At 38.3% G+C, this 24,817-nt stretch overlaps 4 protein-coding genes across 4 annotated transcripts in view; 2 read left to right on the forward strand and 2 right to left on the reverse strand.

Moving 5' to 3' along the window:
• The window catches only part of LOC144659326 (uncharacterized), a 114,378-nt gene that overhangs the window by 63,134 nt on the left and 26,427 nt on the right, over positions 1 to 24,817 (forward strand). The window lies entirely within an intron of this gene.
• On the forward strand, positions 3,312 to 4,235 carry LOC144660998 (uncharacterized). The gene has a single exon (XM_078521721.1). It carries the CDS (start codon positions 3,312 to 3,314, stop codon positions 3,897 to 3,899), a length of 588 nt encoding a protein of 195 aa, XP_078377847.1. The 3' UTR covers positions 3,900 to 4,235.
• Positions 10,371 to 14,923, reverse strand: LOC144660512 (collagen alpha-1(XXVIII) chain-like). The gene is made up of 4 exons (XM_078521168.1): positions 14,568 to 14,923; positions 14,418 to 14,490; positions 12,839 to 13,408; positions 10,371 to 10,816 (listed from the first exon to the last, which is right to left on the reverse strand). The coding sequence occupies exons 1-4, from the start codon at positions 14,568 to 14,570 to the stop codon at positions 10,590 to 10,592; spliced, it is 873 nt and encodes a 290-aa protein (XP_078377294.1). The 5' UTR covers positions 14,571 to 14,923; the 3' UTR covers positions 10,371 to 10,589.
• LOC144660999 (cuticlin-6-like) lies at positions 22,969 to 24,535 on the reverse strand. The gene is made up of 3 exons (XM_078521722.1): positions 24,431 to 24,535; positions 24,272 to 24,353; positions 22,969 to 23,570 (listed from the first exon to the last, which is right to left on the reverse strand). Exons 1-3 carry the CDS (start codon positions 24,431 to 24,433, stop codon positions 22,969 to 22,971), a joined length of 687 nt encoding a protein of 228 aa, XP_078377848.1. The 5' UTR covers positions 24,434 to 24,535.

Raw genomic sequence — 24,817 nt, forward strand, 5'->3', positions numbered from 1 at the left:
ACCTGTTATAATACTTGTCACTTCTAGTGCATTACATAAGAATAATTTCAAACTACTGGCTGACCTTATGGCTAAGAGCAATAGAGATAGTATTAAAACTCTTTTTTGTGAAATTATTCAAAGCTGCTTTGAACTCAGTGGGTTAAAATTGAGAGACTTTTTCAACAGAATATTAGACACATATCAAGGAAAAACCACATTGTTATCTTCTTAATATAACCAATGCAAAGTTGGGTCGGCCATTGCTATATGTAATTCAGAAACAAGACATCAAGATGTCCACAAATCTGGAAATGCTTTCAAAATTAATGTCATAAAAGGATGCATCACTTTTTTTTACTAAATCCCTTTTAAAAAGTAGTTTTCTCCCTAGGAATTGGGCAGAATTTGGACTGTGGTTTTCAAATTTCAAAACCTGATTTGCAGAACTTCATTGTTCCCCCACATTACTATCACTTTTCTGTCTCTTTTCCGGGGCAAAAAATTAACTAATTTTGCTTTGAGAAGATTTTAATTTCTGTTCTGAGCAACCCGAGTCGGCTGAGCTCACCATTCTTTCCACGAATGCAAGAATGATGTTTAGTAGTCCATGTACGGCACCTTGAAGTGCTGTTGTGTTTCTGTAACAATTTGATAAAGGTAGCTACTGTTCAAGGAAATGAATGCATCACACTCACAGATTTAAACAAATTAATTCAAGGGTAAATCACTTTAATTAATGTTATGTTAAATCTTCAATTTTAAGCCAGGCAGCAATGATTTTTCTGTGGATCAAGCTAGAGAACAGAGAACATACAGACTGTATCACAGAGTGACAATTCCACAAACTTTATACCACGAAGGGCCAGGTTACACAATGCATTATTTCTCCTAATGGAGACAATCCTTCTAATCATTTAATTCAATAAATACTGGATAAATACTAATTCAATAAATACTGGATAAATACGTTTTTTTAACTATATTGTAATGCGCAATTGAAAATTTTTAAATTGATAATTGCGCAATATAAGTGAATTATTTATTATTATTATTATTCTTTCAGCTTCACTGAAATCACTTAGTTAAAGGGTGGTTTAGTTTTAAAATTTCTTCATTAAAACTCTAAAAAAAAAACTGTGTAAAACTCTAAATGAAACCTGGACATGAGCTGCAAGTCAGGGCAATATTTGCAGGCAGTACTGGTGTTTGAAGGGGAGCGTACATTAATGGCACCCTTGCTTGCGAAGAACTGATCTTCAACAAATTGGTAAGACTTTCCATAGATTGGTTTTGCAACCAACTTTTTCTGAAATTTAGGCCACTCGTTTATGTCTACTAATAATTTAATACAAGTGTTTTCAAAAAATATGATGTGGGATATTTAAAAGCACAAAAAAATTTGGAATAGAATTCGAATAAATAATGCTATTTGACAAGCCTGCACTAGTCAGTTTGTTAATATTAAAACATTCTCACCGATTCTGCATCGGTTAAGGTAAAGACGATCTCTTACAATATCTATTGGAAACCTACGATCGCAGTTCCTAGCACCGCTCGATTTTTAAAACACACTATCGAAGCGTCCTCATTTTCAGTGATACAAGATATTCCTTCGTGCCACGCCGCCAAGCAGTAATTAAAATAATAAAAAACAGACACAATCAGATCCAAAAACGCAAGTATGCGGCTTTATTTTTAACCACTTAAAGCAGTTGACAATTAAAAATTAATTTCCTTTTGCAACAAACACGACGTCCACTGATATACAAATTCTACCTTCCATCTTGGTTTCTGACTTTGGCTCATCTCGGCAACAAACACATTCTCTCTGGGTCGGCATGACTTCACATCGCTCACAAGTACGCCAGAATGTACCTCCTAACTGATCGTTTGCTTCATCATTGTTACTGTGGCTATTGACGGGGATTATGAGCACGTTCTGGCTCGAAACGATACGGTTCTAGAGCAGCCATCACCTCGTGCTTATAAATTCTAAACAAGCTTGGCAGCCGCGCAAAATCGCTTGGACGGAATGACGTCACGAATGAGGCCAGGCTGCTAAGTTTCAGCTTCAAAATGGCGGCTCGCGAAGCCGAATTTTGGGCTTCTTTGAAGACGAATTTCGTTAGGAAAACATGCACTTCAGAAGCTGAAACTTCGGTGAGTAGCTAACCTTTATGTGAACTTTTTATTGGTGATAACAAAAAAAATACGATTTCTGGAGTGAACTTCTCCTTTAAAAACTCGAAAAAAAATTAATGATCCGGTCAAGTGAATTGTGTTTTTAGTATAAGTACATGAAAGTCTTGCAACACACTAGAAAAGAGCGAAATCTATTTAACAAGCCAGATCGGGCAGACCACTATTACAGATACAGCCTCTTAAAGGTCAGAGAAATTAAAAATAGCACTCGTGTTCCATCGTGTGCCATCTCCTAGCGCTCGTGATGTGCTGTGAGTACTGTTAAAACATCCCTTTTTTGCTTCAGGCCGGGAATAAGGATATTAGTGTTCGATTTGTTTCTACTTTAACAAACAGTATATTTTAAGGGTTAGGGTTGAAAAAGGCTCTAACTTTGGTTTTCATTGCATTGCGTTACATTTGGAGTCTGCGATGAAAACAATTTTAAAAATAGTGTTTAAAAAAACAGGTTTTAAACGTGTTTTACACCCCATTCACACCACCAAAGCTGAAATATGTTTAAAGGCCCAGCAAAACGAGGAAGCATGTTTCCATAATTGTTTCCTTGTTTTGCCATGATTCCATGCCGCGCGGAATGCTTCTGCGAGGTGTGGCAAAGCAAATTTTGCTTCTTGGAAACAAAAATTTACGCTGTGTGGCAAAACTGTGAAACATTGGGAAAACATGCGTGCGTTACTAAAGTTTCAGCTGGAAACACGTTTCCTCGTTTTGCCAATCCTAGGCTACTAAAGCTGGCCAGAGAATACTGATTCGAGTTCAGAGAAGTCGATAACCAATTCTCTCATCTGCTAAACCTTAGATTGCCTCATTTTATTCTTTTAATTTATTAGGATTAGGATTCGTGGCTCTTGAAGGAGATGTTTTTTCTTCCAAATTAAAATGCCCCACACGCTGTCATAAACTTTAAAGTGCCCATGAAGTGAAAAATTTTTTTGCTCTTTTTGGTAGCTTATTATGTCTACTTTCTGAATACCTAAAAAAGAATAATGTCATAGAGAAAGAAATCACTTTTTGCCGCGTAAAGTGCCCTCCAGTAAGACAAAGCCGGCACCAAAAGACAAAACGCCATCGAAGATATCCAACAAGAGACAAAAACATAAAAGGACTCTAAAAGCTCACACCAGAAAATGCTGGACGACCAAGCGCAGAAAACACAACAACTGGAAACACAGCTCGCCATCGCTCAAACTGAAGCTTCTTTGCTCGCCAAAAATCTCCGCGCAGCAGAAGAAAACCTTGTTGCCTTAGAAAGCTACACAAGGAGGGAAAACCTTAGATTTGAAAACATCCCGGAGGAACCAGGAGAAGATTGCACCGAGGTTGCTCTTGATATCATCCAAAACGAGCTAAAAATCAACACTGATGGCTTACGTTTCCATGCTGTCCACTGTGTGGGAAAACGACAAACACATAACAGCACCGCGCCATTACGACCGCGACCCATTATCGCACGGTTTGTGGTAAGAGAGGATAAAGACGCAGTGATGGCAGTCAAAAACCGACTCCGTAATTCTAAGAAATACAAAGATGTGTACATAACTCAAGACTACGCAAAGGTAATCCAAGAAGAACGAAAAGTTCTCATCAAAGCTATGTTCGCCGCGAGAGATCTCGGTCAAGATGCAAAGGTAATTAATCGTACCCTGTACATAAACAACAAAGATTACAACGCTCAAAACATTCCTAAGGATTTACTCTCTGCCCTTGAAGCTTAATATAGCTCTTGTAGCTTAATAGAACTCTAGCGTAATCTAAACGGACATCGTCTTGCTCTGTATACATTCTCCGCTTAAATAGAGCCCTTCGCGGCTGCATTTCAGCGAACAACAAACCCTACCATAGAGGTTAAGTTTTTTATGTTTTTCCTTCGTTGTTTGGCCCTGTATATGTTTATGTTTCGGTCGTATGTACTTATGTGTAACTCATGTACGTTTCGCCCATTTGCTTTGCAAAATCAATTACTACAATCACTTGCTTTGCTTTACATTAGTTGGGACATAAAACAACGCGAAAAACGATTGCGATATTTCATCTTGGACCAAATGTGCAGATCATTTCTCTGTTCCTATCCTTTTTTAAGGAAAAATGAATGAAATTAGTTCTCTAAACGTAAGAGGCCTGAATAAAACTTTTAAACGCCGGTTAATATTTCGATGGCTGCACAGACATAAACAACATTTTATTTTTCTGCAAGAATGCTACGGCACAAATTTATGCACATCGAAGTGGCAAAATGAACGGGGCGGCAGTGTGTTCTTTAGTCACGGCACAAATCACAGCAAAGGCGTGATGATATTGATAAACCCTTCATTGGAATGTAAAATTGAAAAATGTATAACGGATAAAAACGGCAGGTTCATTATACTAAAACTATCATTTGATGAACAATCTATTGTTCTCGTTAACATTTACGCTCCTAACGATGTTCAACAACAATAATACAATACTAATTGCAGGTGATTTCAATTGCGCGCTCTCTCCAAAAGACAAAATGGGCGGTAAACCGGTCACAAAAAAGCTTCTGTCATAAAACAAATTGAAACGCTCTGCGCGTCACATAATTTACGTGACATTTGGCGAAATCTAAATCCTGAACTTTTCCACACCCCTCTGTTACAGACCTGGTGAAACCCGACCTGGTGGGTTATTTTGCCCTCCCTGGTGGAAATTTGACCTCCCTGGTCCCTGGTGATTATCTGAAAAATCCCTGGTCAATTTTATTTCTCCCCGGTGAAGAATTTTGTTTACCTGGTCAGGAAATATTCAACCAAAATATTTATAAACAGAAGAAAACGACGCATGGCAAAAAGATAATTTAATAATTAACTATAACTTGATGTAAATATAGCAAAAAGTAATTGTTAACTTTTTTCTATCGTTTTTGTCGCTTGTTCTGCTGTCATGCACGTCACTGAAGAGAAAAAAACAGATCTGTTTCCTTTTCTGTATGTAATACGAGCTTGTAAATGATTCAGAGCGATTTGAACAGCGCGCGCGGCTCAAAATAAATGTGTGGAAGTATTTTTGACCCAGCGTTTTATCGAATAACCTCGCAGAGGATAATCAGCTTGACCGACATAATTCTTGGTGAGTATTAAGCGGTTTTTTTCCGTCGATTTAGTAGCCTTGAGCAGTTTGAGAGGCGTTCGATGTATAAAATATCGTGTTTAACTTTGCAGCCCGCCGGCACAATGTGATGTAAAAAATACGCAAGTTATTCAAGTACATTTAAGATCATTCAAATGGCGTATTACGGTAAATTTTAATTAAGCTGCCACAATTTGTAAGTACTGTCTAAATATTACTTTGTGTAGCTTTCACCTGCATGAAACTATTGATGCCTTGCTGGAGGACTGCAGTCATTAAAACGTATTTTTCATTGCTAGCTTAATCCGAAAAAAGAGACAATTTATTCGACCTGTAAAAGATATAAGCAAACGGTTTTCCTATTTTGACGTCTTTATGCTTTGACCTTCTGAAAATGGATCAACGAATAAGGGCCGGCATTTTGAACATTTTGCAACTGTAACGGTAAACGGACCGTTTAAATTTAGGCGCGCCCGTGCTTGACAACCTCTGGATCTGTCTTCTGGTGCTTAGCCTCCTACGCAGACGTAGGCTACCTGGTGCTAGGCTCTTTTGATAATAAATCTTTATGTCATTTACCTTTTGGAAAAGTAATTAAACTTATATTCAGATAAGCAGGGCTTGAGAGACGTTTTGAAACATATCGAATATCTGGCTGAATTAACGTTAATCTAGACTTTCTAAAAGTCCTTCGAGACGCGGTTTAGGAATTTTAAGTCGTAAATGTATGTTTTGGTGGTGTAATCCGTCAAGCGCAAGGTTGGTTGCCTGGTGAAGCGCGTTCCCTTTCCAAAAATAAGGAGCTTTGATTTTAACTGAAAAGGTCTAGAAATAATCGTGTTTTTTAAAGTTTACTTTAAGCTGCCTAGTTGCATATAAAACTCCCTTCAAAACGCACGAAATTTGATTTCGGCCTGTCTAATTTCCAAGTTTCCCGAGGAGGCATGCCCCCTGGACCCCCCAGTAGCTTACATCTTCGGCGTTCACACGATTGCATCTTTCAGATCTTTGGCGCTCTGAAGAACCGTTGTTTTAAATCCTTCCTACAGGCCTGCTAAGAACTGGAAAAGTAACACGCATCTATAGGAATCATTTTAAGGCGATAACGCCAGTCCATCGCCTTATATCATAAGGCGGTCGGCGGAATTTGTTCTTCTGTTCGTCATCGCTTCTGCATGCATTGCGTGCCGTGTATGATACTCTGATGGACAAAAACGTTCGAGAATTTCAGAGGATTTCAGGAATATATCCCCGGCGACTGATTCAAGTCCAAGTGCGAACTGACAGTGTCAATAGTATGATTACTCACTGGCTCATTGTGACAATGATTTGCTAAATTTGACCCATTGCGGATCTAGTGGCGGTAATGCACTGTTCGATACAAAGAACGCTCGGGGATCGCAAAACGGCCCGTTTGCCATAACGCGGAGGCCTAAAATCACTTCTTATAAGATAAATTAAGTCCGATGCCTTTATTCCATTCTGTTTCTCCTTTGCCATTTTACTCCGTGTAAGAGCAGGATACAAAGAGTATATTACTTCAGTTGTTTACGTACAATGCGAAAAAACGACGGTGTCATCTACAGTCGTTAGGCAACATCGGTGCGGAAAATTGTGCACGATTACCCCGCTAAGTTTATTGCATACAAAAAGTAAGTAATCAACCTGGTGGATTTTTTACTTCCCTGGTCGACGCCATTCCTAACGCATGGAAAAATAAATGTGAGTCAGTTAGTTAGCTGAGCAAACCAATTCCAGAAATCTTAATATAAAGTTTTTCATTTTTAATTTCCTATGCTTGTTTTAGCTTAATTTAAGTTCCCTATTTCTAATTTCAAAGTTGTGATTTTTAATCTAAGTTCTCGTTCTTAATTTTGTAAACTTCCTACTGTTGATATAAGTTAACTCTTGTAATTTCCTTCGTTTCCGCATTTTATTGAATTGTATTCAAAGCATTGTTAGTATTGTAAACACCTTATTTGTAGCAACGATATATAAGGAGCTACGTTGTAAAAGTTTCTTTGATTACATCGACGGTGTGAGTAGTACATCGATGATTACATGCTACGTACGAATAAACTACTGTTGGACCCAAGTTCTGTCTCAGCCTTACGTCTGTAGTTCTGAAGTTCCTTGAAGTTAGATCGCCGTGTACAGAAGCTAGTGACGAAGCTTCGTTTCCGCAGCAAGTAAGTGCTCTACCGAGTTAAGTTCCCCAAAAGTGAGTCATATTTCAGTCGTATTTGAGTCATATCTCAACCAGATTTCAGTGAAGTTACAGCGCATTTCCCGTACAGTTCAAAGTCGGTTTTAACACACAAAGCAAGGAAAAACCTATCGTCACATACTATAAAAGGCGTTTAAGTTATACTTGTAAGTAAGTAGCGAAGTATTTTGTGAGTAATAAAAACGTTGTGTATGTGGCGACTATGATTTAGTAAGTACATATAGGAAAAAGACAATGTTCTGTCAAACTGCTGTAATTGTAGCGTATTTTGTAAGTGATGTAATAACATATTGTAGTGTATTGAAAGTAATGTAAATAATATACTGTAAGCATTATACCGTAAATCTACGTAAGTACTGTTCTGTAAGTTTTGTTGTGTATTATTAATAAAGTGAAAATTAAAAAAAAAAGACAAAACAGTGGGTACGGAGACTGGAAACGAATTTAGCTCGGATGACGTAGTTAGTGGTTCCACTTAGATTTTGTTGATACACAGTGAAGTTTACTACTTCAGCTGAGATTGTTGCTGCTGTTTCGTTGATAAATCGAAATCATGTCCGAAAAGAACGATATGTTGCCATCTGCGGACTTGGCAGAGCGTGTTTCAAGCAGAAAAGAATCGCACAACGAAACGTCCTGACACTAAATGGACTGCAGTAGTTAGTTGGACCTGTCCAACCGAAAGCTGATCAAGCGCTGGTCGACGAGGACGATCGAAGTTCGGCGAAGCAGATTCGAATGAGAAATTCCCTTAAATGAATAACTAAAATTGTTATTGATTCCAAAAGCACATACATCAAAGGGCTTTGATTTTTGTGAATGCAGGTTTCGCAGTATCACAATGAGCTACAATGTGCTTCGCCGGAATTGACATGAGCGCTGCTTGCTTGCCGATCGATTGCTTGTGTAAATTTAGGTTACGGTACACCTTTCCAGGTGGTTCCACTTAGATTTTTTTATCACGATTTGGTGATTTCAATACAAGTAGCGATCAGTACTGAGCTCGCTTTCATTTTGATGAAGTTCTTGTGTGGGAAAGTACAGTGGACTGACATATTTCTCCGAAGCGTGAGAGTGTAAACTGAGTGACACAATTAAACTTGATAACACTGCAAGATAACACTTCTGCGAACCCAAGATTAGCACTTTTAGACTAAATACGAAACCAGAAATTACCTCTTTAAGAATAAACAGAACTACAGTTGTTTCGCTTTACGGTAAGTTAGCTCTATGTTATATTTTAACCGTCTTTAAACGATAAATCCTGATTACAGTGCGAGTTTATCGGCCAATAATTCGCGTAGGTGGCCGTAAAATTTGTCCACAATTTCTCGAGATCTCATTGTATTGTTTAGAAGTGCATTCGCCATTATTAGGATAATGCAGGAAATTTACATAGCGGATCGAGCAGACTCACTCGAGTCGAATTGACATGCCATATCAGTTGCTTCTTTCCCAGATGTTTTCGTTCGCGTCTGGCGATCGTTCGTTTCAAGTGTTTCAGGAAAGGAAACGACTGCTACCTTACGAAAGATAAAACGATCTACTAAACATACAAATTTAATTGAGGAACGAAGTCTGACGAAGTCTCATAATAAAAGAATATTAAACACGCATACTGTACCATATTGTAGACCCCTGGCGCGACTGCTAAATTTTTCTTTCTGCTAGTCAGAGCAGAATAAAATAGAGACCGCCATATCCTTTACAGAGATAATTCCTTTAATAAATTTCCACTTCATTTCATGACTTTGGCGTTTCATTTGCAGCATTTGTGGCAAGGACGAGCTTGTGCTGAGAACAGCGATCCTTGAAGACCCTGAAACTGCCGACGGAGCAGAATTTGTCTCTTCTTGCGTTTTTATTAGAACGAATGGCTTTACGATACACATGGAAATTTCGCTTCCATTTACTCCGCAAAGCTTCACCAAAGAAAATAAGTGCATTTATTGCAGTTTTATATGCGCAGTTGCCTTTGTTTGACTCAGAAGCCGAAAAATAGCTTTCGCCAGCCCTATTTGCTCTCTTTACGCCATAATCCTGGTGTCTTTAGAACCACTAAGTACGTCATTTCCGAGCGTTTAGCCGCGCGCGAAAAGGACCCACTTCAAATTGCGAAATCCAAATTTCGAGGCTCAAAAAATACTAGAAAAAAGCGCTTTTGATTTCTTAAACACGCATATCTGTTCTTACTAAGACATAAACAAGCAAATTGAGCTAAATTATTTTTTACTTCATAGGCAGTTTAAGCCTGAGAGGGTCACTGAGCCTAGCCTTTTTGCAACGCGGTCCGTTTTTTAACATGAATCGATGTAATCAGGATTTCAAAATAAGACTCAGAGCATTAAGAGCTCTAGGCATATTGTAACTCGAGAGGCGAAAGCAAGTAATTTAGAAGACTTTCAAGTTAAGCCACCTTGACCGACCTTTAGTATTGCGACCCAAGTTGCAATACCTATTTACTCTCTTGATAATGTAAAATGTCTTGTCAAGAACATTCACATGTATTATAGAGCTGATCTGAGTACGGGATTCGCACTCTACTTGACTGTTTACGGACTTTCGATTATTCAACACATTAGAACGTGAGAATTCGAAAAACAGCGAGCGAAAAGAGCGGGAGTGCAAAACGCAAGGGGGTGGGGGCAAGGGTCGAGCCAAGCGAGAGAAAGAAAAAATGTTTTCTCCCTTCCCCTCCCCACACCTCTTCGCCCCTCCCGTTTTGCGGTCAGGCTCTCTTGCGATTCTTTTCCTGCGTTCAACGAACGAAAAAATACGAGAAAATAGAGGGATGTGGACAATTTACTCGCTATGGAATTGCAGTTCATGGTGTCTACATAATAGCGATGGAATAAATAAAAAAAACACTCCGTTATCGTTAACAATGCAATTTATTGTAAAAATCGAACATACAGATTGGAGATTTCTTAATCACACAGTTATTCGAGGCTAACATCTAATCAGCTACTGGAAAGATTTGAATCAGCTTAAATCAAATATATCAATTATTATAATCAAGTGCTAAAATAATTATAAAAATATCTCGGTAAAGTAGCGATATCTTAGACAACAGTAGTCCGTAAATAAATGTTTATGGACATGTAATGTCACAGCAAACTGGGTAGTAGCCAGGATGAACTGATCCACAGTAAAAGTAACGGAGAGGTGACTGGCTGACACATTTGGTTGTGACTAAATAGCCCCTGCTTGTTTGAAATTTGCATCTCAGGTCCCACTTCATGTTATTCTTCATACGTAAACAAGTTTCGACCTCACGAAGCATGTCCCTCCTATTGCAAGCTTGAAAATCTGTTACAACTGCAATGAAATAACAACGAAAGTAAACGATTTCAATGTCCATTTTCATATCTTCCCCACCACCACCGCCACAACCACCACCACCACTACCTCGCGTACCGGGAGATAGAGGACTTCCATGAATGGAGTCTACCTTCGTGCCTTTTAAATGTATGGTGCCCGGCTTAGTGAGTTGAAAACTAAGATAGTCACCGTTTTGAGGTGAGTACTTTTCTTGTTTATTTATAAGCGCCATTAGTGCAGCACACAGTAAGAGCAATAAAAACGGTTACAGAATTTCAAATCTTTTCTACCAAAGTCGGGCGAGTCAAAAAGGACGTCGAGTGGTATGCATTGTGGGACCTGACTCGTCCCCAGTCGTCTTTTGAGTCCGTCTTGAGTCGACTGCTGAACACGGAGGGAATCATGCAATTTTCGCATAAGAGACGACTGGGGACGAGTCAGTTGTGGGACTTCTTTGTTTAACCCTTTCAGTGCTAAATTTCTCCAAAACAGGGTTTTTTTTTTACCGTTAAACTGATTTTTTGATGCTACGATCCTGAATTTCCCTTAACTTTGCTTAAAAAACACTTTTCCACGATGCGGCAAGATTTTGATGAAGATTCCATGGAAAAATGTACAAAATTGTACTTTGGCGCATGCGCTTTTTTGCAAAATCGTTTCCCTTTTTTTCTTGCTCCTTTTCCTTGCGTTTTTCTCGGCTTTGTTATTTCCACTTCTTTCTACTGTATCCGTCCTTCCTTTAGACCAAAAAAGTTTTGATTAAAAGATTGGTAAAACGTGAAAAGAAGACCTCGATCTTTCACAGGTGTTTTGGCCTGTTTAAGCACCGATTTTGCACCAAAAAGTGATTGACTTTTTCTCGATTAGCTCTGTCAGGATGCAATTGATACGCAAAATGAATAGTTTTTTGAAAAGGTCAAACCTAGCTCTATCAGATGCATATCACCAAAATCTGCTGACTTTCAAATTGATGACGTCACAAGTGGTTCATTGACTGCTCTTCCAAATGTCGACAAAAGTCGACTTTAGCAGTGAAAGAGTTAATATATATAGAAAACTTCATGGAAAGTGCGCACGTACGGTATTTACGCACGAGTTAACGTTGGTGAAGTTTCAGAAATCAAACGAGTAAGCGGAGCGAACGAGTTGAGATTTCTGATACAAACCAACGAGTGCGTAAATACCGTACAGAGCACTTTTCATGTGGTATTGTGTTTATTATATACGTACTGAGATTGTCATTGAATTCATTGAACGCCCCATTTTAATGAACAGTTCAGTCGAAGATACTTCAACAGTCCAAGGAAGTTATTTTCGTAAACAGCGTAAAGCAGTTCCAATTCCTCATCGGCCGGGTCAACGGCACGTCCAGCCGTTTTGTATCTGCTTCCACTGCCTTTTTTTTTCGGTTCTTTTTGTTTTGATTGTTTGCTTTTATCTTCTGTGTTCTTGTTTTCCTGACCTATGACATATTCTTCTGCCGAAGAACCGTGGGCTTTTCGCTTTTGTTTTTCTTAGAAATGCGAGAAAGTTGGAACTGAATAATTGTAAAAAAATTTTTAGCTACGCCATAAATTAATTAGCATAACTTGCTAATAAGGTGTAGCGAGATCAATGTGTTGAAACTCACGAAAACAAAATCAACTTTAAAGGTTTAATCAGCGAAAATTGTTCCAAAATCAAGTAATCATACAAAATCATTTGGTTTAATGGAATCAAACTGGCGATCAAAGGATTCGCGCCAGGAGATTATGTGCAGTTCCCGGGATCTCAGTATTGAACATATGGGGTCCTGGGGGTGTGAGAAGCATGGGGCCTATGAAAAAAAGAATTTGATGTCATATCAAAAGGGGTGCAATGGTCAATTCTCAACTTTACTTGGGGTGTCTCTGTGGCGGGGGGGGGGGGGGGTAGGGGGACTAGCAGTCAATTTCCATAAAATTGTAAGTGGCCCGACAATTATGACCGGCATTGTAGATCTGTTTAACAAAGCCACAATAAACTTTAAGTGACACTCACCAACCCGTTCGCAGGCCTTGCTGGTTATTTTGCCAACTTTCAGCTGCAGGTCTTGGAAGTCATTGGCCACCAGAATGTCGTCATCAGACACCGTTACCAGTCGTAGTTGATTTGTGTCAACACCACTGCCAACACCTACGGCTAGAACACGAACGCCTGCCTTTCTCAAGGGCTCTGAGGCCACTTTCAAGCCTTTGGCGTCGGTTGCTTGAGTCTGAACCCCGTCAGTTATTAGGACAGCAATCTTCACGTTCGCTCTGGATCCTGGGAAGATGTCCGTGGCTGCTACATCCAGCCCTTTGTCGATTCGTGTCGAGCCTCCGTTATAAGGTAGAGCATCCACAGCTCTCCCGAACTCCTCCATGGTCGCATACTGGCCGAAACGAGCCTTTACTGAAGCTGAGTTACTGAACAAAACCATGGCTGCTTGACTCTGGTCTGACGCTAGGCCGAAACTCTTCGCTACCGCCTTGACAAAGTTCTTCTGGTTCTGGTAGTTCGTTGACCCAATACTGCCCGAAGAATCGATGATAAATGCCACATCAATTGGGTAGCTACACGGCGCTGGTGCTAATGAAACAGAAATTCAAGGCAGTTAGTGTTGGTTCTACTTTTCGGCGACACAGCAAAGCTCATTTTTTCCCAACCCTTACATCAAGAGTTCAAGACTTTTTTATACGCCCTTTCATAACCAGATAAGCTAACGCAGCCAAACGCTACACAAACTTATTTACACATGGAAACAAACAGGATATGATGATTTAAAATATGATTATGCGATAATGCGATCGCGCTCAGTCAATAACGCCCGGACTTGATCTTTGAGAAAACTAACCTCCGATAAGAGCTCATTCTTTTCATCTTTTAAGGCCAGATTAGATTCAACGGTTTTTGTGTGTTTTTTTTGAAGAGACTGGTTCTCTTCTTGAAGTTTCTTGCCGAAAAGAGTGGACTGCTTGGATAACAAGTTCTGAAATGGCTGGACATCGCGTGAAATGAACGATCGAATGAAAACACATCAGCTGCTTGTTTTTGAAGCTTCAATAAGTGATCCTGTTGTACCATTTTGTCGTTCATCTGTCGAAGTTTGCCAAGGCTTCTTATTCTAAACTAAGTGAAGTCTGCTTTTTATTACCCGAACTAGAATGTGTCTTCTTAAGAAGTGATCGTTTTTAAACGGCTAGGTGTAATTGTAAGATGCTCAGCAGCGGGGCTGGTTGCAATCGCTATCTCTTTCTGAGCTAGACCAAGCAGTAAAATAAATGCAGTGGTCCAAAACCGGAGTCGATTCGCATATGTGCAGAATGCTAAGCACCTCGCCGATGGTTTGTACACCGTCAGATCAATTGATTCGAAGGGCGGTTTGTACGTCAAAACAGGGAAAACGTTCTTAATATGAAAGGTTATATAAGTCAGATTTCCGTTCACTTCAGCCAAATTTCCTCACAACAGCCTGCCTACAAACCAAGCCCTAATTTATTTTATATTATTTTCTAGTTTCCTTGATGTAAACTACCTTTGAAAGTTATTGCGGCTAAATACATGGAAACGTTTAGTGACAAACAGACATGTTACTTACCAGTCGAGGACGAGGGAACAGAGAACAAAGCTACGGAGACCAGAAACAGAAGCAACACTACAGCCTTGTTAGCCTACAGGTTAAGAACAAGAAAAATACTTATCAATGGATAGCAAATGTCTATCAAAAATACTAAAACATCATACGTACCATTGTGCTAGCTGTGATAGCGAGAGCTGACTTTTCTTGTGGCTAGTCTTTTTAAGGGGACACTGAGAAGATTCCACTTTTACTTGCAGTGTTAAATGTGACTGTTGTCTCGTTGTCGCCGATTTATACCAAACTAAAACTTCCGCTGTCCGGCACTGAAGCAGAAGGGCTATGAATGTTGAAGATTGATTTCAAGGTCAAATGAAGTCATACTCTAGTTTCCACTTTCACTTGATTAATCTGTTAAATATCTCGTTGTTGTCGATAATTTCGGCTGTTGCTGAAGTGGAAGTGTTGTAAATGTTGAAGCTAACACTAATAGCCATGGATCGATACTCTGTTCCTTTCCCGCTTGTTTGTTCCATAAAGTGGACTCCACCCTTCTTCCCTTATGCTGAAAGAGATGTTTTCTTATAACAGCAGGTAAACCGCGAAGATCATGCAGTGTATGACTTTGATTGAACTTGTAATTAGTTGTCTAACACAAATGGGAGTATTATTTCCAATTGTTTGCTTTTTTTCAATCTTTAGAACAGACTTTGCAATTACAAGGTCAAAGGAAGTTTAACTCAAGTTTCCACCTTCACTTGATATGTCTGTTGTCACCTTATTGTCGATAACTTCCGCTGTCTCTTAAGTGGAAGTATTGTAAATGTTGAAGCCAGCACTGATAGCCATGGATTGATATTCTGTTCCTTTTCTGTTTGATTGTTCCACAACCTTGACTCCATCCTTCTTCGCTTAAGCTAAATGGGATGTTTTCTTAAAATAGCGCGTATGCCACAAACATCATGCAGTGTATGACTTTGATTGTATCATTGATTGTTAACACAGATGGGAGTATTATTTCCCAATTCTTTTTTTCAATCTTTTGAACAGAGCTTGCAATTTCAAGGTCAAAGGAAGTTTAACTCAAGTTTCCACCTTCACTTGATCTGTCTGTGGTCTCCTTTTTGTTGTTGTTGTTGTTGTCGATAATTTCTACTAATGTTGAAGTCAGCACAAATTGTCATGTCTTGATACTCTGTTCCTTTCCTGCTTGTTTGTTCCATAAATCCTCCTTCTGAAAGCTGAAAGGGATGTTTTCTTAAAATAGCGCGCATGCACGAACTTCATATAGTGTATGACTTTTATTGAACTTTTTATTGATTGTTAACACAGATGGGAGTATTATTTCCCAATATTTGCCTTTTTTTCAATCTTTAGAACAAAGTTTGTATTTCAAGGTCAAAGGAAGTCCTACTGAATTTCCACCTTCACTTGATACTTATCTCGTTGTTGTCAATAATTTCCGCTGTCTCTGAAGTGGAGGGTTTTGTAAATGTTGAAGCTAACACTGATAGCCATGTACTGATACTCTGTTCCTTTTCTGCTTGTTTGTTCCATAAAGTGGACTCCATCCTTCTTCGCTTAAGGTATCACGGAAGGAAAATTGGCGTTTTCGTTCCAAGTGAAATTGTGTGCAAACCATCAACGGTAACCCCAATAAAGTATATATTTTCTGAAAGCTTATCGAATAAAAATTGTAATTTTGGATTTTGTTTTGGTCATATAGACCATTATAAGAAACGTCAGCATTTTGTTTGCAGTTATGGTGTTGCGCAACATTAGGTTTATTGAGTCTAATGCTTGCGTGCGCTTTGCGCATGCGCATTAGACTCTTTGTTATATGAAAAAAAGCTGTTAGCAATCCCAAGGGAATGGTTCGGGATCGATAATCGTTCGCTGTAATGTAGAAAACAATGACCAGCTGCAAGAACGGACTCCGTACGGACACGCACGATTAGTTTCCATTAAAAACAGCCAATCAGCGACACGTGTTCCCACGCATAATTAAAAGTTCTTTTTCAGATCACGATTATTCAACACTTGAACAGGACGAAATAATTTTCCAGTTAAGGCATTTGTAAGCTTTTTGTGAAAATAAAACTTCGTTTTAAGATCACTTAAGCACTTGTGTTTTCGTCTTGCTTAAAAAGCAAGACGTCTTTGAGAAAAAATATTTCGACGGCGATTCGCGTTTATTTACACAATGCGACCAAATGTTTATTTTGTTAAAACAGAAAACTTTACCTCGTATTTTGTATTTAAGTCATTCGAATTTTGACCAATTTTTTCTTTCATAGTGCAAACAAAAACCTTCAAAAATAAAAGATGTACATGGATAAATGTAAATCAAGTTACGTGACTAAATCAAAATGCGTTTGTTTGGCCGCTTTGCAGTATTACACTGTCCCGGCCTTTGCCATACACTGAAATCGAATTTCATGCTTTTATGACTCTCAGAGATCTCAAGTTCCTCTTACAGCTAGAAAAATCATAAAATGGTTACAGTAATATGGAAGTGATGATTCGCGAAATTTGTACATCAAGATAAACAGTCTTCGCTCCTGTGTATCGTAGCTCGATAATAATTGCCTTCCAGCGTTCACAAGGTCATCATTATATTGACGTGAGCATTTACGACCGTTTTTCGGAAAATCTGTCACTCAGTGTTTACAGTACAATGGAGTAACAGTCACTATTTCAAGTGCTTTTATTGCAAAATCTGTTTCAAGAGTCATCATCAAAATGGTGAAAAATCTGAAAGAAAACGATGTCAAGTTCTTCAACCCTTGTTGTAATGAGCATGTTTTTTGTAAATCGTCACGCAATCTTGTCCAAATGTTTAATCGTTTCTGCTTATACGGACAATACGGAAGAAGTAATATCAACTCCTGTTCATACTTTCAATTTTGTGAAGCATATAACAATTTTGACCGTTTCGTTTTCATCCATAATCATCCACGATGCCCCTAGCTTGCTATAAGCATTTTAAACTCCCGAACACAAACCTCTAACCATTTTTTAACCGGCTTATGAAAACCGCGCAATCTGTATCACTATGCCATACAGCATTAGACTCATGTCACCCTTGGTGACCTATTTTTAATATTGAGAACACATCTATGTGAGAGCCTAAACTTTTATGTGGAATTTGATCTACATATATTGGTCTAAAAAATGGTGTCTCAGATTTTTCTTTGCTTGCTCCATTAAATTTTTATGAATTTTTAATCCTAAAGAAGCCCAAACAACGCTTTTTTAAAGTCTAAAAATTGATCCTGTTTTGCTTTAGAAAAAAAATGTCGGTGTTAGAAGACTTTCTAGGTAATTAAACTACATTATTGACCTTTTAACTAGATAAATAATTTATTATTAACAACAGATGGTAGTATTATTTCCCATTTCTGGGTCAATGAATCGAAAGTTTCAAGACTCAAGATTCCACTTTCACTTGCTGTTAAATCGATAATTTTCTTGTCTAGATGTTGTAGCGTTATACTGAGCTAAACTCTCCGCAGTCGCTAAGTGTTTTTAATGTTCAGAAGCTTATATAGCCGGGAATTGATACTCAGATCCTTTACTGTTGGCTTGTTTCACAAACTCGACTTCATCATTAGTCGCTTATGCTAAGCGGGATGTTTTCCTTCCGTAGCGCGCACCACGATCATCACTGTATGACTTTCACTGACGTTTTAATTTTAAACACAGATGGAGGTAATATTTCCATTGTTTGCTTTCTTCAGCACAGTATTTACAATTTGAAGGTCAGACAAAGTCTGCATACTCGATGATGTTCGTAATATGTGTAATTCTGTAAGAGCATCCTGTTTTGGTCTAGAGACGAAAGGGATGTCGGTGTTCGAAGACTTTTTATGAAAGTTAACTACACTATTTTGAGGCCATGCAGTTCCAGTGATACGACTGTACGGTCCTGACGGCAATTTAGGGATTTTAAGCGATTGTTCCTACTTTTACATAGAAAACTCCAACATAAAATCTTATTGGTTAAACATTGTACCTGGTACGAACCTCCCTATGGGTTATCAAATGAACATGCCTTGACATAAACAACAAATGTTATGTCTACACATAACGTTTGGCTTTTGAATCAACTTTCTGGCGATAGGTAGTCAACTATCGTAACCAAACTAAATTGAAGTTCAATTCTGTTTGTCTTTGAGACTATTGTGCTCGGTTCTTCAGCTAAATATAATAAGGGGGCGAACGTTTCAACGAACGAAATCTAAATCTTACTACTGCTGTTCACCTTTCCGTAAATCCTTGCTGGCCTTTTTTTACACACCGACAATTTTGCATTTTTTTACGAGTGAAAATGTGCCATGCGAATATTTGGGCTATTTTTTTGTTTATAGATATGTAAAAACGAGGGCTGTGGATATTCCACTCTTTATGGAATTGGAACTCACGGTTTTTATATAACAGTGATGGAATAAATAAACGAAACAGTCCGTTATCGTTAATAATGTAATTTATTGTATAACTAATTCATACAGATTGGAGATTTCTTAATCGCATAGTATATTACTTCAGTCTATGAAATGACGATTGTTCATCCAAGCATACTTGTAACTTGTTATTTATTCATTTACCGCTAACTTTTGATCAGCTACCTTAAATCAGCTAAAATAAGTTAATAAGAGTGCTAAACAAAAACAAACAAATATCTCGGTAAAGTAATGATATCTTAGACAAAACCGGTCACGGCAAATGTCTATGACATGCCAGGTCATAGCAAATGAGAGAGTTAGAAGAGGTGCCAACAGGAACGGATCCACAGGCATAGGCTCTACCTGCAGGATCAAACTGGCAGGAGACTGTGGTATAACGCCTGCCTATCACATGAATTTTTAAAATAAAGTCCCAGTCGATTAGATTACAACGTTGACTGATACTCGGCATCCCGCAAAAAGGGATCCCACGGAGCAGATCTGCAAGTAAAGACAAAAGAAAATGATTTCAGTGTTCTCTCCATATGGCTAGGATATACAACACTGAACAAAATGCTTTTTGCATGACTATAAATAATACAGTATTGCAAAAGCATAAAAGTTACCTTAAGTGAAACTTGTAACAATCATAATCATGTCATACGAAAAAGCAGTTATATACGTGTTAAATCACTTTCATTTTATAGAATATTATTTCGTAAAAATAAGCATCTCAAAATAAACTCGAATATTTATATAATAATTATCATAATTCATTAATTTTTTGGTGGCTTGTATAGGAGGTCTAATTTTTGTAAAATTCATCTCTAAAACTACAGTATTTAGTAAAATGGAAAAGTAAATGAATTTCATCTTCAATTTGGTTTAATCCATACGTAGGACAAAGTCTATTATCCCTTAGGATTTGATCATGACTGCCAGTTTCGATCAATAATTTTGTTTAGTTTTCTTTTAAGATCGCGTATATTCGTCCTTAAAAGTGTTATAGAATTCTAATTTCTTAGAGTTTCTAATTGCGTTCGACGAAGGAGAGCGCAAGCCTAATTCTGTTTTGCGTCCTGTGTCTTTTGAGTTGGTAGGCCTGTGCACTGTTATGCGGAATGAATCGAGCCGTAATGCGCACGCAGGTGTATGGACTCCAAATTGGCCGCCCCGATTGATTTTTGCAGGGGCAAGTCTCGGCCGGGAAACTGGTGCGACGATATTTTAGTCTCGTTTTCGCATTGAATCGTCCCTTTTGTCGTCTTTGGTCGCTGTTCTGCACGCGTGCTTCACGAATTCGCTTGAACATTTCGTTTGGTCGCTAGATTGTGTACTTAGTAAAACTGTTTACTTTCGTTCTCGTACAAGAATCGCCTCTTCTGTCGTCTTTGGTCGCTGAACTGCGACCAAAACTGACCGTTGCTTGTGGTCAAATAGAAAATGTTCTGAGTTGTATGAGTTCAAATAACAAACTTTCCGAGTTATGTAGCTCGGCGGCTGTTGAGCCACTTGATCATTACTTGTGATCAGAACACGGCGTTATCGAGTGATGAGGCTCGCATTTGCGTTAAACATTTAATAATAATAATAATAATAATTTGCACAATAATAATAATATTAACATTTGCACGGTGTAGACGACATCAGAGCAGATGAAGCGATCGAATACAACCGAACCATTGTTCAGTCAGATGAAGCGATCGAATACAACCGAACCATTGTTCAGTCGAGTAAATGTGGCACCGGAAGCATTCTTTTGTATAACGTGACCAGATAACGTCGTGCACAGAGTTCTGTCCAGACTTCGATAAATGATACCCACAATAATTATGATAGTAAGCTTATAAAGAGATATGAAAGAGATGTCCGTGTTGTAGCTGGAAAGAATGGCGATAGGAGTTGTTCTGTTGCTATGATCTCTACAAATGCTGAGAAATCTCTTGCTGTGAAAAAAGCAAAAAGCAACAGGAAACGAGACAGACAACCATCTCGAATTTATGTTCGTAGAGTTACTAAATTGCTTAGAAGAAAGAAATACAGAAGTAGACTTAAAAAACTACTGAAACATAATTTCGCAAGCTCCTCACTTATTAGAAATTTTTGTAGCAATTACAAGAAATGGTTTATTTTGTGTAACTCTGAACATTTTTACAGAAAATTTTTTTTTTTCATTAAATATTTTTTTTTTCATAAACAAACAGAAAGAGAAAAAAAGATACAAGCATTGCACTGGTAAACAGAAAGAGTTATCAATCGACATGCTTCAAACAAAGTCTGACTTTTGGTCATATTTTCCAAAGTTCAAATTTAAAAGGAGGTATGCTTCCTGCAAATGACAGTTGTAATTTGCCTTGGGTATCTCTTAATGAGAGACTTTCATTAATAAGTTTAATGCCTTATGATGTTGGTGGGAGTGGAGACTGTTTTTTTAGGTCAGTTTCACACCAACTGTATGGAACTGCAGAGTTGCATTTTCAAATTCGTGCTGCTGGTATTAGGCACTTGAATAATCATCCAGAATTTTATGTTGAGAGCGTTTCTGACAATAGTTGGCAAGACATACATTCAGCAAATGTCAACACCAGGAACTTGGTGTGACTATAGTACTAACTATGGTGTGACAATGTAATTATCCAGGCAGTAAGTATTTTTAGTTGAAAGCAAATTCTGCAATATTAATTCATACTTTTATATATTGCTGTTTCAAGTTAACAGTGCTTTCTATGGAATTCACATGTTGCTGTTTCAAATATGAAATAATGTTGTCTGTAACCTTAAAGGAACAGTGCCACAGCTGAGTTTAAGTTTGAACTTTGAACTGTGTCGTTACTTTCATACTTGTGTGTTACGCATAACACACATTCAAAGACAAGCAATTGTCGTTCATTTTTGGAATTAATAAAGTTATTGTTCACAGTTTATTCGCCATCAATGTTGTTAAGTTATTCTTACAAACATTTCACCTTTCTCTTTTGTCCCATCACCAACAAATTGTACAAGAAAAAGGGGAAATCTCAGTCAACACCAAAAACTACCCCTCCCTTCAAGCCTTACTCGAACGCATTCCCCTAATCGCTGATTACTACTAGTATAAATGTAGTATGTTGCCAGTGTAAAATATACTTTAGTTGCATAAAACTTACATAGTGTTTAACCTTAGCATCAGTTAGAGTAAACATTATAGTCCGCATTGGTATAATTATACTCCCCAGACTTCACTCTTGTAAGTAGTTAAAATTTGAGAGATTATGGCGTTAAAACGTTTATTTGAAAGGAATGGGGACAGGACGTTTGCTAATATGTGTGTGTTTCCTTAAGCGTAGAGAGCCTTCTCTTTCATTTTGTCAAAAGCCAATGAAAAGTTTCTGTTGAAAAGATTAATGTTCCTAAATACTGGTGTAATTCTGAACAATTTCAATAATTTCTTTGTCGATATAAAAACTATACTCAGTACATCTTTTGCGCGTTTTTGAAATATCATAACTTTTGTCTTTTTTAGGATTGATACTTAACATCCATGAATTGCAATAGGAAGATAAAATATTTAGGCCATTTTGCAAACCTGTTTTGGATCTTGATAATATTACTAGATCGTCTGCATTATTATTTTTGCGCCGTTTGGTAAGACAAAGGGGTCAGATAAAGTTTCTTCGAAAGAGAAAGGAATGTTATTATTAATAAAGACGTTAAAAAGTAACGGACTTAAAATGCAATGTTAATTTGTCTTACATCTATGGCATATTGAAAGGGTCGTGTATGATTTTGTCCAAGTTTTATAGAACATGTAGAGTCTAAGTAAAAACTCTCAATCAAATTATAAAAGCATCCTCCGACATTTATTTGTAATAACTTATATAAGAGACCAATTGCAATAAACTTTAGTTTCCAAGTTTAAGCAGCTTCAATTGACTCATCTAGACGAGTGAATTATGGTTTTCTTTTTTCTAGCACGGTATTCTTTAATTTTAAAAATCTTTCCATGATGTGCAAGGAAGATGATAAGGTTAGAACAATAGATCTTCGTCTGGAGAAAATTAAAGTGTCGGCTTTCTTATTAACACAACATGGTGCAAATACATATAGTACTGTAGTATGATGTTCTTCGGAGACATTTTCACACTCAATTACTTACAATCGTCTAGTTGGAATGGTTTCAGGTTGGAGGCCCTGCTGGTTATGTTGTCAACTTTCAGCAGCAGGTCTTGAAAGTCACTGGCCACCATAACGTCGTCGTCAGACTCCGTTACCAGTCGTAGTTGATTGGTGTCAACACCACTGCCAATACCCACGGCTAGAACATGAACACCTGCCCTTGGCAATGGCTCTGAGGCCTCTTTCAAGCCTTTGGCGTCGGCTGTTTGGGTCTGAACCCCGTCCGTTATTAGCACGGCAATCTTTGGCACGTCCGCTCTGGCTTCTGGGAAGATCTCAGTGGCTGCAACATCCAGCGCTTTGTCGATTCGTGTCGAGCCACTCTCGTCGTAAGGTAGAGCGTCAACAGCTCTCCCAAACTCCTCCATTGTCGTATACTGGCCGAATCGAGCCTGTACTGCAGCTGAGGTACCAAACAGAACCATAGCTGCTCGACTCTTGCCTGGCGCTACGCCAAAACTCTTCGCTACTGCCTTGACAAAGTTCTTCTGGTACTGGTAGTTCGTTGCCCCAATGCTGCCCGAAGAATCAATAATAAATGCCACATCCACAGGAGTGGTACTTGGCGACTGTGCTAATTAGACAGAAATTCAAGGCAGTTAGTGTCAGTATTACTTTCTAAAGACTCAGTGCTCAAAGCTCGTTCTTTCCCCAACCTTTACAAGAGTTCAAGACCCTTCCATCCACTTTTTCTTCATAGCCAGACAAGCGTTAACCCACCCACAAGCCACACGGACCTATGCGGCTTTAAATCATGCGATTTTTTCTTCCCTCGATTCTTTTAAAACTGTTGAACACCATTTTGTGGACGGAAATTAACATGGTGGGCTAGCAAAAGCTTACAAAGAGTTAATCTCAATCTCCTTTTCTAGCTAGTAAGTAGTCGATACACTTGTGAAAGCGATCGTTTATTAAATCAAACAAAATAATTTGTTTGTGCTACTCTCCTTGTAAAAGAATCGGTTTTCCAAAGCTTCTTGTTAATCTCTTAACCCGCCCTAATAATCCGTCCCCTTAGAATTACTTTGGTGAAAATAATCACAATGCAGTTGTCGTTATTCGGATTGAGTTTTATCCTTTACTGCTTGAAGTGTATCATTTACTATAAGTCAGATTTCCGTTCCTACAGGCAAATTGTCTTACCAGGGTCTGCCTTGAAACAAAGCCCTCATTCATTTTGTTTCAGTTCTAGTGTCCTTGATGTAAACGAGCTATGACAGTTATTTTGCTAAAAATGTGGAAACGTTTAGTAACAAACAGACAGGTTTTACTTACCAGTTGGCATGGCTGAGGACGAAGGTACAGAGAACAAAGCCATGGAGACCAGAAACAGAAACAACACCGCAGCCTTGTAAGCCTAAAGATTAAGAATAAGAAAAATATTCATCAATGGATTGCTAATGTCTATCAAAAATACTAAACCACCACACATACCATTGTGCTAGCTGTGATAGCAGGAACTAGGCTTTCTTGTGGTTAGTCTTTTCAAGGGGACAGAAGATTCCACTTTCACTTGCCGTATTAAATTTGACTGTTGTCTTGTTGTTGCCGATTTATACTGAACTAAAACTTCCGCTGTCACTTAAGCAGAAGGATTGTAAATGTTGAAGATTGATTTCAAGGTCAAAGGAAGTCATCCTCTAGTTTCCACGATAATTGTCGATAATTTCCGCTGTCGCTGAAATGGAAGTGTTGTCAATGTTGAAGCTAGCACTGAAAGCCATGGATTGATACTCTGTTCCTTTTTTGCTTGATTGTTCCACAACCTAGACTCCATCCTTCTTTGCTTTAGCTGAACGGGATGTTTTCTTACAAAAGCGC

The sequence above is a fragment of the Oculina patagonica genome, chromosome 7 (assembly GCF_052425735.1).
Source record: "Oculina patagonica isolate OP01 chromosome 7, crgOcupat, whole genome shotgun sequence".
NCBI lineage: Eukaryota > Metazoa > Cnidaria > Anthozoa > Scleractinia > Oculinidae > Oculina > Oculina patagonica.

Bases quoted from the DNA above. Each gene is read 5' to 3' on its own strand.
- LOC144660999 (XM_078521722.1), bottom strand. The intron at 23,571-24,271 runs GTAAGTAAAACC...CTGTCTAATTAG, and splicing joins GTCCTCAGCCATGCCAACTG to CACAGTCGCCAAGTACCACT.
- LOC144660512 (XM_078521168.1), bottom strand. The intron at 13,409-14,417 runs GTAAGTAACATG...CTGTTTCATTAG, and splicing joins TGTTCCCTCGTCCTCGACTG to CACCAGCGCCGTGTAGCTAC. The intron at 10,817-12,838 runs GTGAGTGTCACT...ATTTCATTGCAG, and splicing joins CAAGGCCTGCGAACGGGTTG to TTGTAACAGATTTTCAAGCT.
- LOC144660998 (XM_078521721.1), top strand. From the start codon at position 3,312: ATGCTGGACGACCAAGCGCAGAAAACACAACAACTGGAAACACAGCTC.